Source organism: Neovison vison, chromosome 6 (assembly GCF_020171115.1).
Source record: "Neovison vison isolate M4711 chromosome 6, ASM_NN_V1, whole genome shotgun sequence".
NCBI classification, from domain to species: Eukaryota; Metazoa; Chordata; class Mammalia; order Carnivora; family Mustelidae; genus Neogale; species Neogale vison.
In genome coordinates, this window is record NC_058096.1 from 118,542,888 (window position 1) to 118,556,610 (window position 13,723).

Sequence of the window (13,723 nt, forward strand, 5' to 3'; positions counted from 1 at the left end):
TCAGCTTCCCTCCGCCCTCCTCCCCGCTGTGCTCAGATCCTGGCTTTCCTCACTCCCCCTAATCCTGCTGTCCTCTCCCGAGCCAAAACCACCCCACAGGCTTCATGCTGGCCAGGAGCCTCATCCATCTCCCGGATCCTGTGCCTGTCGTTCCGGAACACGGTTCCCCCCATCCTGCCGCCCCACTGCTTCCCATTGCTGTTGGGTTTGTACGTTCATGCGCCTCTACTCACTGCTCTCTCTCTGTCTCTATCCACGCTCTGCCCTCCCGTCTGGCCCTCTTCCCTCCCCACCCTCCGTCTGTCCCGCTCCGCCCCTCTGCTCTCCACACGGCCTTTCTTGCAGGGCAGCCTCCGCCTCGCCCACCTCAGCCTGCCATCTTCGCTCAGAGTAAGTGGGGCTGCTCTCGGTGCCTTGGCCCCTGCCCCCGTCCCCCCTCTCTCCTCTCATTCCTCCTCTCCTTCTGGAAGGTACAGAGCCCCAGTGGGCTGGCTGGGTGGGAGGGGGTGTGGGGTGTGTGCTGTGAGCTTTTGCCGCTGACCTAGCCCAGCATGCCTGCCTCTCCCCCGACCCCTAAAAGCTTGGGTTTCTGGAGCAGGTGTGTGGTCCTGGTGCCCACCTGTTCCCCCATCAGCTGGCCTTGCCCCACTCCCTTTGGGACCTGCAGTGGCGACTTCATCTGGGCTTTTGTGGTGTTTGGTCAGGAGCTCCGTGCTCTCCAAGAACAGTGCCAGCTGCCCTGGGTGGTGGGTGATTGCCTGTAGCCTCCATTCCGCACTAATGGTGTGCCGAAACGGGGTGGGGCTAAGCAGGGACTGACGGGGCCCAGGAGCCTGGGGTATTTGGGGGGTCTTGTGTGTTGGGGTGTCAGGCTGCTGCAGGGTGTTGCTTGCTCTAGCCGAGATGGAGGCAGGGTCGCGTCAGCCCCCTGGAGAGCTGGCAGTGTCCAGAGCAGTTTCTGTGCTCCTGTTTGAATAGGGTTGGTGTGCACTGAGAATTTTGGCAGCCGAGGGCTAACCTCTGGGGGCAGTGGGAGTGGGGAGTTGCAAATGATACTTGCCTTTCTTCCCCTGTCCCCCTGTCTGACACTGCCTTCCTGGCGGGGTCTCCCTTTCTATCCTAGAGCCAACCTACGACCCCGTGAGTGAGGATCAGGACCCCCTGTCCAGCGACTTCAAGAGGCTGGGCCTTCGGAAACCAGCCCTGACCCGTGGGCTGTGGCTCGCAAAGCCCTCGGCTCGGGTACCGGGCACCAAGGCGGCCCGAGGCAGCGGGGGTGAGGTCACACTCATTGACTTTGGCGAGGAGCCTGTCGTGCCTGCCCCGCGGCCCTGTGCACCCTCACTGGCGCAGCTGGCCATGGACGCCTGCTCCTTGCTGGACAAGACCCCGCCACAGAGCCCCACACGGGCCCTGCCCCGGCCGCTGCACCCCACGCCCGTGGTGGACTGGGATGCGCGCCCGCTGCCCCCACCTCCTGCCTACGACGATGTGGCCCAGGATGAGGATGACTTTGAGGTCTGCTCCATCAATAGCACCCTTGTGGGTGCAGGGGTCTGTGCGGGGCCCAGCCAAGGAGAGACCAACTACGCCTTTGTGCCTGAGCAGGCACCTCTGCTCCCTCCCCTGGAGGACAATCTGTTCCTCCCGCCCCAGGCGGGGGTCAAGCCGCCCAGCTCTGCCCAGACCGCACAGATCTTCCAGGCGCTGCAGCAGGAGTGCATGCGGCAGCTGCAGGTCCCAGCGGCCTCCCTGGGCCCTTCTCCTGGCCCGGCCCCAGCGGGTGAGGACAAGCCCCAGGTGCCCCCCCGCGTGCCCATACCCCCAAGGCCCACTCGCCCACGGGGCGAGCTCTCTCCAGCCCCCTTGAGTGAGGAGGAGCTAGGGCGGTGGCCCGGACCTGCCTCCCCTCCCCGGGTGCCTCCCCGGGAACCCCTGTCCCCTCAAGGCTCGAGGACCCCTAGCCCACTGGTACCACCTGGAAGCTCCCCGCTGCCAGCTCGGCTCTCCAGCTCACCGGGGAAGACCATGCCCACCACCCAGAGCTTCGCCTCTGACCCCAAGTATGCCACGCCCCAAGTGATCCAGGCGCCTGGCCCACGGGCGGGCCCCTGCATTCTCCCCATTGTCCGCGATGGCAAGAAGGTCAGCAGCACCCACTACTACCTGCTGCCGGAGCGCCCACCCTACCTAGAACGCTATCAACGCTTCCTGCGGGAGGCCCAGAGCCCTGAAGAGCCGGCCCCTCTGCCTGTGCCTCTGCTGCTGCCCCCGCCCAGCACCCCAGCCCCTGCCGCCCCCACGGCCACTGTTCGACCAATGCCCCAGGCCGCCCCAGACCCCAAGGCCAACTTCTCCACCAACAACAGTAACCCAGGGGCCCGGCCACCAGCCCTGAGGGCCACGGCTCGGCTGCCACAGAGAGGCTGCCCTGGGGATGGGCCAGAGGCTGGACGGCCGGCAGACAAGATCCAGATGGTGAGTGCCGGGCCCGGGTGCTGGGGTGGGAGGCAGGGGGCGGGCAGGGGCCCCAGGGCCCCAGAGGAATGGGCCCAAGTGGAGCTGACGGGTAGGTGGGTGGGTGTGCCCAGCTGCAGGCCATGGTGCATGGGGTGACCACAGAGGAGTGCCAGGCGGCCCTGCAGAGCCACAGCTGGAGCGTGCAGCGGGCTGCCCAGTATCTGAAGGTACCGCCACCTCCCGCCCACTCTGGCTTTCAGGGACCCTGAGGACTGGTTCTGCTGCACTCGCCTTCCCCTGCCCCTCCCCACCAGCCTGCCTCTGGCTCTCCTTTGCCCCCACCCTGGCCTCCCCGGAGCCGCCCTTCAGCCCCCGTGTGTCCCATGGCAACACCCTCTGCTCCCTCAGGTGGAGCAGCTCTTTGGGTTGGGTCTGCGGCCGCGGAGTGAGTGCCACAAAGTGCTGGAGATGTGCGACTGGAGCCTGGAGCAGGCCGGCTGCCGCCTTCTGGGCTCCTGCGGCCCTGCCCACCACAAGTGAGTGAGCCCCGGCCTGGGAAACCGGGCCCCAGCAGGCACCGCGCCAGCGGACAGCCTGGCCCCTCGTGGGCCACACACTCGGAGGCGGGCCACAGCCCCGAGCCAGGACAGGAACAGCTCTGGGGGAGAGCCGTTTCTCCTGAGTGCCTGTAGACCATAGCCCCTTGGTTCAAATGAACTAAAGAGTAAGAGGGAACTGGAGCCTCTCTCGTGGGGCTTGTTTACTGTGCCTGTCGCCCTCTGATTGGCTAATAAACAATACTGTTGTTCTCTTTATTATTATCATCATTATTAAAGATAAAAAGCATCCCAGGATGATAAATTCCAAAATTACTGCTGACTTTGCAACTGATGAGCCTAGCACCAAGAGGCCTTCTCGTGCCCACCCACGTTGGACCTTCCCTGCTCTGTTGCATCCACCCCTCTGTTGATAGAGGCTATTTCTGGTTGTTTCCCACCCTTCAGGCGCTGAGATGTCGGGAGAGCCAGAGGGTCTGCCCTGATGGAATCACTTGAGCCTGTCCATCTGACAAGGGTGGGGAGAGACCCTGCCCGGGCCTGGAGGACCTGCTGCCACTCGCTGCTCCTAGCGGCAGGGCAAGGCCAAGTCTGCGGGAGACTGGGAGCCCCGCCTTGCCATCCCTCCCTCACCCAGTGCTGTCCCTACAACTTTGGATCAGCCCCTGGTGCCCTCAGCCAAGGGGCGGGAAGAAGCCCTGTGAAGGCAGGCCTGGTGGTGGCCTCAGCATGCCCTGCAGCCAACCTGCCTCTGGCTCCAGCCCTGGTTGTGGGGCCTGTGGCCGGAGCGTGTCCCCAGGCTCTGCTGACCGGGAAGCCAGGCTGCACCCGTGCAAGGAGTATGTGTTGACCACACAGAAAAGGGGACCAGCACCCACAGGCCCTCTGCAGGGCAGGGCCCTTCTCCAGGGATCCCCTGGTGGGCTCTTGGGGGTGTCGGAGAGAATGTGACTTGTGGCTTCGCCATGGATATGTTATGGGACTTGGCTGGTCTTAGGATCTTGTGCCTGGAAATAGCCCTAAGTGGCTCAGGAAGCAGAGCAGGGGTGCCAGATTGTTCTCTGGCAGGGACCAGGGCCCAAGGCCCCAGGGTTGGAAGGAGACCAAGGGGGCAGCTGCCCTGGAGGGACACCAGAGCTTCCTCTCTGACCCAGCTCCTCCCCTATGCTGTTCCGTTTTCCTGCCAGCCTCTGCCGCCAGAGTTGCTGCCCCAGCTATGGATCCCTGCTTCTTCCAGATAAATAAAGCTAGTTTCTATTTTATGTTAACTTACTTGTGCCTGCCTATTTCTTTGCCTCTTGGTCAGCAGCCCAAGGCCCCAGGGCTTCCCAGGCCACCATCTGTCCAGGCAGCAGGCCCTGTGGCGCCACCTGTGGACCGAGAGAGGGAGGAAGTGCGGCCCGGGACACCCTTCCGGCTCCCTCCCCTTCAGGGCTGGCAGAGGGGCAGAGCCTCCATGATGCAGACCTGTACTTACAGTCCCTCCGTTCTTGCTCTAGAGTTCCCAGGAGGCAGGGTATACTGCAGGGGAGAGCTGGCGCAAAACCAGAAACTTCTGTAACAAGGAAAGCTTCAATAGGAGTTTTAATTTCGTTTTTCTGAGTATTTCATGTGGTTTAAAGTTCAGAAGGTATGGAGTCTCTAGTGAAATCTCCCACCCCAGCTGCATCCTCCCCACCCCCGCCGCCAGAGGCTGCCTTCCAGCATCAGAGTCTTTTCCACTACAGTATTTTGAGGAGTTCATAGCCATACTGAACGAGCATCCCCCTTCTTGTTTGGGGTTCCATGGCTGTACCATGGTCTGTTTAACAAGGCCTCACAACCATTGTTGCAGTAAAATGGCACATGCAGATTAATTTTCACTTACGAGTCAGTCTGAAAGATATGATCCCAGGTGCAGAGCTCCACGGTCAGAGTATGTGCTTTCATGATGAGTCTTGCTGAATGGCTGTCCATGGGGGAGGTGGTTCCGGCAGCCACGGCCACTAGCGCAGGAGAGCTTTCCATGTGTTACTGAGCTTTCTGATTTTTGCTGGAGAGACAGGTCTCCCTAGCTTTAATTTGCATTTCTCTAATGAGGGCATACACACAAAAAATTATTTGGGCCATTTGTATTTCCTTTTCTGTGAGCCACCTATTAATACCCTTGACCCATTTAAAAGGTAAATGATTAGTCTGTTAGTGGTTCTTAGAAAATGACTGGATCAAGGGAATTAGCCCTTTGGGCTTAACCATGCCTCTGAGCAGGATGAGAGCTAAATCATGGAGAGGAAGCTGATGGTTTAGATTTGTTAAAAACACAAAGACCACTTAGGATGGTCTGGGGGCTGTCTGTGAATCTGCTGCTCCAGGCTGGCCTGCGCCGTGGGCCCTCAGGCCTGGGAGGTCTGGAGCCTTCAGATGGAGACGTGTTTAGCGTACCCTGTGTGCTAAGTCAAGAATTCAATTATATTTAACTGCGATTAAAAAAATGCTTATTTTTAAAGATTTTATTAGAGAACGTGTGAGTGTGTGAGCACAAGTTGGGAGTGGGAGAGGGAGAAGCAGACTCCCTGCTGAGTGGGAGCCTGATGGGGGGCTCCCAGGACCCGGGGATCATGAGCTGAGCCCAGGTCAGATGCTCGACTGAATAAGCCACCCAGGCACCCCTAAAAATATTTGGTCACAATGTATCACCAAAGAGAAGAAGTTAATATTAAGTTAATTTGGGGCTTTGCTGTTAGATCCAGATTCCATTCCAGTTGTCTGATCTTGGAAAAGTTACTTAACCTTTCCAAGCCTATAACCCCAGGGACAGTCATCCCTGCTTTTTAGAATGGTTGCACAGATCAAGTATTTCGCTTAGTGTGTGGACCATGACAAGTACCCAGTAAACTGTAATCATTGTACGTTTTATTTCTTCATGTTTCTGCTGTTTCTCATTACTCACGGACCACAACTCTGGTGTACACACACTTGTCTTCTCTTCCCATTTCCCTTAATATCATTTTGTTTTTGAAAAATAATTTGTTCTTTTGCTACAGAGTCATTCCTTTTTGTCACTCATAGACATTTTCAACTTCATTTTTTGAAATGTTGTTTCTTGGTAAGCAACTGCAGAGCTAGTACATTTCAGAAAGATATTTTGCAAGGGTGACTCCAAAGGATCGGGGGCTACTCAGTGTATCAGGAAACCAAATGTACTTTTGCCAGATCCCCCGTTCCCTAAGTCCCAGGGCTTCCTGCTGTTTCTTTCACTCCAACCAGCCTGCCAGCTTTTGCCAGCATCTCCTGGGTTTACTGAAAAGATCTTAAGGGAGGCTTTTGAAAAAGTTGACCCGGGCTTGTTTGCCAACAAGGAGAATCAAAGAATCAGCAAGGATTCACTGGGTATCTTACTGAGTCAAGTCCTGAGGAGGGAACACAAGCTGAACAGACAGTGCCCAGGGGACGCCACCATTCTAACCAGGTGACAGGTACTCTCAGATCATTATGTGCCAGGTGCCTTGGGAGCAGAGGAGGTGGCTTCCTGGAGGAGGTGACATTGTGCTGACTTGCTGGAAAAAAAATAGGCAGGTATCGGGAAGGTGAGGGACATGTCAACATTGCAGCTGGAGGGAACAGACTGGGTTTAAGTGCTGAAGTTGGTAAGGCTGGAAGCCATCCTTCTGTTGTGTTTTTGGGATGAGCCGGAGGTGGCTCTTGTTCGATTCTGATCCTGGTGAGTGAGGCAGGCCTCGATCATGAAGCTGCTGGTGTGATATCCTGAGTCCTTTCGACAGCAGAGGAACGGTGTGATCAACCTGTGTGGTGTTTTGTTTTTGTTTTTAATATTTATTTGTCAGAGAGAGAGCGTGCACAAGCAGGGGAAGCAGCAGGCAGAGGGAGAAGCAGGCTTCCCACTGAGCAGGGAGACTGATTCGGGACTCGATTCCAGGACCCTGGGATCATGACCTGAGCCAAAGGCAGACGCTTAACTGACTGAGCCACCTGGGCATTCCCAACCTGTGTCTTTAAGAGATAGCTCTGCTTAAAAGTGGCTCACTGCTCCACTTTAACCACGAGTGGAGGAAAGGTCTAGTAGATATGTCTCACTGCACGCTGGGAACATAAAGGTGTTCTTAATTTGAAGCAAATTGATTTTTATGGAAATTTGACGTCGGGGAATAGAGGGACCTTCAACTCCTGGAATCCTTGGCTAGAGCAGGGATTCCCAAAGGCCAGTTCAGCATCAGTGCTGGTCTAGGGTCAAGTTTTCATTGGTCTGAGTTGAAATGACAAGAATAAGAATCATACAACGGAGTTTTTCTTAAAATGTATTCACGTTCAAGAACTGCCTTTATCCTGAGATTTCTGTCTTCCTACATTTATATTGAAATGGCTATTCCTGTGTGATGATGGTAGGGATAGTGGCAGGTGCTAAGTTTGTCTGCAAGCCCTTAAGTAGCTATGTTATGTTAGCTCGCCCTCTCCAGCAATTATTACAAGGTTCCCTGAAATCTGTCTTCAGAACCGCAGGGCACTAAGTGCTTTTGTGTTGCACAGCACCACCTATTGGCCAAATAAGACTTTGCAGTCTGATTTAATTTCAGATTGCAAAGAGATAAGATTGTGTAAAGTCATTGCCCAATCAATCCATTAAATCCAAAAGCTGCTGGCCCGGGCCCATTGGTGCTTAAAGGACTCATCCCAGAGAACCTGGGAGGGGAGGGAACCGGTTTTCCCACCATCTGGAGCCAAATGGGGGCCAGCTAGGATCTAATGCCTGCAAAACGGACTGGGTAGGAGGCTCTGAAGACCAGTGAAAAGAAACCAGGGGCTGCCTGGGAGGATGCTGTGGGCTAAAGGAGTGCATGCAGTCACTCACCAGTGACAAGTCCTAGGATGACACCAGCACCCTTTGGGAAACCCTAGGCACCACTGTATCTTTTGTTAACGTTTTTATGATTGCCGTACACTCTCACTGGTCACTGAACACTCAGAAAAGCACAGTGAGAAAATTAAAATTACCCTGAAAGCCACCTAGAACTTTGATATATTTTCTTCCAGTTTGTTTCCTGTGCACATACATGTTGTGTGTGTTACAGTGTTAGAAATTAAGGTCATCCTGCTTCGGCTATTTTTTTTTTTTTTTTTTAAGATTTTACTTATTTGACCGATAGAGATCCCAAGTAGGCAGAGAGGCAGACAGAGAAGGGGGAGGGAAGCAGGCTCCCTGCTGAGCAGAGAGCCCGATTCGGGACTCCGTCCCAGGACCCCGAGATCATGGCCTGGGCTGAAGGCAGAGGCTTAACCCACTGAGCCACCTGGGTGCCCCCTGCTTTGACTATTTTATAACCCTTTTTTACCTAATATTTTATACCAAAGATACTTTTTCCTATCTTGAAATTAATTCTCTCAAATGTCATTAAATGTCAAATCTTAAAACACTGCATGGTTTTCATTCTGTAGAAATGAAATGCAGAAATTTTGTTAATTTAATCCACTGTTTTGTTAACATTTTTATTTTGTAACAAATGATCTTTTAAAAGATTTACTTATTTATTTGAAAGAGAGAGAGTGTATGCGGGCTTTGGAGAGCTGGGAGAGGGGAGGAGGGAGAGAACCTCAAGCAGACTCCCCGCTGAGCCTGAATCCTGATGTGGGGCTCAGTCCCATGACTCCGAGATGATAACCTGAGCCGAAATCAAGTCAGTCACTCAACTCACTGAGCCACCCACGCGCCTGTATTTGGTGACAAATTATTTTACCAAATACTGCTAAATGGCTTTTGAGAAAGCTTTCTCTTCTTTATTAAAACAAAGCATATAGTTAGTAAAGAGAGGACTCATATTCTGGAGATTTGTTTTAAAATATTTTTGAGTGAAGTGATCTGTTGAGAATAGTCTGGATAGTTGGAGGAAATGGGCCACAAGTTGATAGCTGTTGAAGGTGATGATGGGATAGGAGGGGTTATGGTGAATGTTCCTTTCCACAAGAAAAAGAGAAGCAAAAATGCATGCGTCCTCTAGCTGGGAACATTCCCATTGGGGCCCCTGTCTTCTCTGAAGTTGCCTTTGTGGGTTTCCTGTTCCCGCTGCCACAACCAGGAGGCTTCCCAGGATGAGTGACTTGCCCCCTTTGCGGCCCCGGCACAGAGTGTTCAGAACCCCTTTCTCTTTCCTGTCTCTGTGAGGTAGAGTCAGGGTGGAGTTTTACAAACCACAGAACCAAATCCTGAGAGAAACCTCTCCAGTCCTGTCACCAGCCTTGTCACAGGCCCCATCCCCCATGTTCACCTTTTATCCCGAGGCCTACTAAAAGGGTAGCATGACGTCCAGCCACAGCAGCATCACCTGGAAACCTGTCAGAAATGCAGAAGCCAAATCCCATCCTGGACCTACGGAACTAGAATCTTCTACCAAGATTTCCAGGGGGTCATGGAGATGATCAAGTGTGTAAAGCCTTGAACTAAAGGCAGCTCTGCTCTAATCCCAGAGAGCTGTTGGGCCTTGGGTAACCCCTCTTGGCTGCCAGGAGCCCCTGGTCTCTCAGGCCAGAGCTGTACTTCCTGCTCTGTCCCACCCACCCACTCCCATGACCCATCACCCATCCTAACTGCTCTTTTTTGAATAAATAATTCACTTAAGCTTTGCGCAGTGGCAGTATCATAGCCAATGAGGTTTATCCGAGGCGCGATTATTGCTAATAAATAATTCACTTAAAAATGTATGCAAGGTGGGGCACCTGGGTGGCTCAGTGGGTTGAGCCGCTGCCTTCGGCTCGGGTCATGATCTCGGGGTCCTGGGATCGAGTCCCGCATTGGGCTCTCTGCTCAGGAGGGAGCCTGCTTCCCTTCCTCTCTCTCTGCCTGCCTCTCTGCCTACTTGTGATCTCTCTCTGTCAAATAAATAAATAAAATCTTTAAAAAAAAATGTATGCAAGGAATTTAATTGCCAAGCATTCATAATAGTAATCAACTAGAAGCCATCAACATGTTTTGTAATAGAGGATTGGTTGAATATTAACTATTTTATCCACAGAATGGGAATCAACACAGCAAATCAAAGAATCCTTAAAAGAGTATTGATTAATATTCAATTAACATTAAAACTGATTATTTCTGAGATATGAGAGTGTGTTTTTTTAAACTTCTGTATCCCGTTCTACTGTAAAATGGCTTCCTGTTATAGTTTTTTTTTTCCATTTTTTTTTATTGTGGTAAAATACACATACCATAAAACATGCTTTTTTTTTTTTTTACTAGCAGTCACCCTAATGAGCATCAGGTGGTATCTTGTGGTTTTGATTTGCATTTCCCTAATGATTAGTGATGTGGAACATCTTTCATGTCCTTGTGGTCATTTGTCTTCCATTTCTTTCTTTTTTTTTTTTTTTTTTTTGTCTTCCATTTCCTTAATTGGCTTACTTGGGTTTTGCTGTCCTAATAGCCCTTTTGCTAGACACCATGACCAGGGCCTCATCTCCCACCATCTGGTTTCATTGGCCTTGAGTACTGCTTTTGCCTTTCTACTCTCTCCAGGCATGGGACGTGGGCTTGGCTCTCCCTCCATGCCCCTTCTGCTTGGCTCTCCCACAAGCACCTTCTGTCATGGCTGTTTCTTTTTTGAGGGTATTCTCAGCCTGTTCTTGGAGGAGCAGAGTGTCTTTTGGCATCCCCATCGAGCCTGGTTCTACACTTGTCCAAGGACTGCTTACATTCCTGCTGATGGTCTCCAAGCCTCTCGGAATGCCACCTTCCCCACGGCGGTCCCAGCCCCTCGGGGCCAGGCTGCCTCCCGCGTGTGCGCACAGGCCTGCTGCCCCGCACTGCTTTTCCAACCCCAGAGTCTCCGTGGAGGGAGATCAGGCGCTCTGGACTGTGGGTGGATGAGAAAAAAGGGCAGGTTCGAAGCAGCAAAGATCTGAAATCACAGAAGCTCTTGTGTGGTAGGAAATGGTGGCTGGACAGGGGTGCCTGGAAGCAGGAGAGATCTCACCCAGAAAAAAAGTTGGTAATGTGGCCTCAGGGGATGGTTTTGCCTCTCTGATTAGGGTTTAAGTTGTAGAGAGCAGACTTGTATCTTACTCCTCTTTATGTGCTCCAAAAAAGTGTATTATTTGCTTTTGTAGCATTTTTAGTTCATTTCCCTTCCTCCCTCCGTTCTCTCCATCCCTTCCTCCTTCCCCTTGTTACCTCCCATTTCTTCCTTCTTCCCTTCCTTTCCTCTCTCCATCCCTCCCCCTCCCTCCTTCCTCCTTTCCCTTCCTCCTTCCTTTCCTCCCTCTCTCCTTCCTCCCTTCCTTCCCGTTGGAACTGAGTGAGCGGGTACTTAGAATACATTCATTGTATTTAATGTAAGACATCCTGTCAATGGTGGCAAATCACTGGCTCCCCAGTCCCTTCCTCCCTGCCAGCACCAGAGAGGCCCTTGGACGCAGTGAGCACCTCGTGAATCCTCCTGAAGGATTCAGCCTCAGGGGAAGTCCCCCACTCTCCCTCTTCTTGTCTTGTCAGCTGTCCCCCTTTCTCACTTACCTCCTTCCCCTTAGAACCTCAGGAAGGTTGTGGCCTTAGAGGTAAGGGAGAGCTGGTCAGAGAGGGATGGCAGAGCTGCGGAAAATCCATGACTGGCCTGTGTTTTGGAGAAGTGGTTTGGCTGCCCAGAGCCCTGGGGTTATGAGCACCGTGTCTTGCCTAATGCTCACGCTATGTTTCCCGACAGCCTAACCCACAAGTGAGGACGCTAAGAGATTCGTGTCATGTGCCTTTATTTTTCTTTGTCTCAGTTACATAGTTCCCATTTGGAATAATTCTTATTTTCAACGCCTTTATGTCTCTACTAGGTATTTTAAGAAAAAGTCAAGTATCAAGTATTTCCAAATATGCCATCCATCCGTTTATTCAACCAACATTGCCTGCCTTTACCTTAGACCTGACAGTGATCTAGATGCGGAGGTTTGGTCAGGAGCAAACTGTGAATGCGCTACCAAGCATGGTGTTTGCTGGACATCAGACAAGCCATTGTTCCAGCTATGCCCCCTACCAAAAGAAACAGAGTGATTTGTTTTGTTTTATTCTTCCCCCAGAAAGCACTTTCTTCTTTGTCCAAAGAACGTTCTCATTTTAGAATTTCTGGAACATGAGAAAATAAGGTCTTTAGCTCATGTGTAGTCTGACAACCACCATTTAACATCTTGCTATTTGGTCTCCTCCCTACCCCCCACTGTGTTCACTTCCTCGTACTTTCATAAACATAGTCCCCTGAATATATCTGCTTAAATATCCTCAGTCTTTGCCCTTTGGTTGGGCATACAAGTAGTTCCCATTTTTCTTTTATTTAATCAACTTCTTTCTGTGCTTAGCATTTAATCTGGTGTATTCCTTACAAAATAATTACCCATCATGCTATTTTAGCAAGGTATTGATTAAGCACATCTATACCTAATGATATTTTTCTTTTTCTTTCTTAAGATTATATTTGTTTATTTGAGAGAGAGAATGAGAGAGAGAGCATGATAGGGGGGAGGGTCAGAGAGAGAGAGAAACAGACTCCCCACTGAGCAGAGAGCCCGATATGGGACTTGATCCAGGGACTCCAAGATCATGACCAGAGCTGAAGGCAGTTGCTTAACAACTGAGCCCCCCAGGTGCCCCATATTTTTTCTTAAATTTTGGCAAAAATGAAATCCTTAGTGAAACTTTGAAAAGCTTTGATGTATATGATTCCTCTTAAATACAGAGAGCTCAGGAGTGCAGAAATGGGGCTGATCAGTTGTGAGGGAGCCAAAGTGTCAGGGTTTCCAGCCATGAGATCCTATTACCTGCTAACTATTGTTTCTCCCCCACAGGCCAAGTTGGAGGTGAGTTCTTGGCCTGCCAGATCCCGTTTTTTTTTTTTTTTTTTTTTTTTTGGTGCCTTCTGCTGTGTGTAGGGCATTATGAAGAGAGGGAACAACCACCAGGACCCCCCCTAGGGAGCTGACACCAGGATGGGGAGATGGGCTCACAGAGGAGGTGGTAAAGCAAATCCAAACGGTAGGCTGGAAGGGCAGCCCAGCAGGCTTCTGAGCAGGGATCTGGTGTGCCCAGGGCCAGGGAGGACTGGGTGCATTCGCACATAGGCCTCCATGGCTGCAGCACCAAGGGTTCTGGGATCAAAGCCACTTGGTTGTAGCTGGCCTCTGTGGCTCTACCCTAGTCTGCAAATCTGTGGAGCCCATGGCTTGTGGCCCACTCTGATACTGTGCCATCCAGTGAATTTTTAATTTTGGCAATTGTATTTTTCACTACTGTAATTTCCGTTTGGTTCTTTAAATTTTTTATTTCTTTCCTGAAGTGATCTTTTTAAAAAAATTTTTTTTAAAAGATTTTATTTGTCAGAGAGAGAGAGAGAGAGAGAGAGCACACAAGCAGGCAGAGTGGCAGGCAGAGGTGGAGAAAGAAGGAGGCTCCCTGCTGAGCAAGGAGCCTGATGCGGGACTTGATCCCAGGACCCTGAGATCATGACCTGACCTGAAGGCAGCGACTCAACTGACTGAGCCACCGAGGCGCCCCTGAAATGATCTTTTTATTCAGGTCGAGAGTGTTTGTTATTACTTCTTGGAGCATGGTTAAAATAGCTGCTTTAAAGCCTCCCAGATAATTCTAACATTTGCCTCATCTTGGGATTGGCATCTGATTGTCTTTTTTTCCCCTTGAGATGTACGCTGAGTAGTTTTTGGTTATGCAGACATTGTGAAAATTC

The 13,723-nt window shown here is 51.7% G+C and overlaps 1 protein-coding gene and 1 pseudogene across 7 annotated transcripts in view; both read left to right on the plus strand.

Moving 5' to 3' along the window:
- TNK2 (tyrosine kinase non receptor 2) overlaps positions 1–4,285 on the plus strand; it is a 46,412-nt gene extending 42,127 nt beyond the window's left edge. For 4 of the 7 annotated variants that reach the window (XM_044252110.1, XM_044252111.1, XM_044252105.1 and 1 more), the window contains 5 exons: positions 346–390; positions 1,124–2,478; positions 2,574–2,687; positions 2,869–2,996; positions 3,465–4,285. In XM_044252110.1, coding sequence (XP_044108045.1) covers positions 346–390; positions 1,124–2,478; positions 2,574–2,687; positions 2,869–2,996; positions 3,465–3,471 — 1,649 coding nt within the window. In that variant the 3' untranslated portion in view covers positions 3,472–4,285. Of the gene's footprint in view, positions 1–345; positions 391–1,123; positions 2,479–2,573; positions 2,688–2,868; positions 3,001–3,464 lie in introns of those variants that run through there. The other 3 variants (XM_044252106.1, XM_044252107.1, XM_044252108.1) reach the window with 3 other exon arrangements.
- A 5,338-nt stretch (positions 4,286–9,623) lies between these two features.
- Positions 9,624–9,704, plus strand: LOC122910936 (annotated as a pseudogene).
- The last annotated feature ends 4,019 nt before the right edge of the window (positions 9,705–13,723 follow it).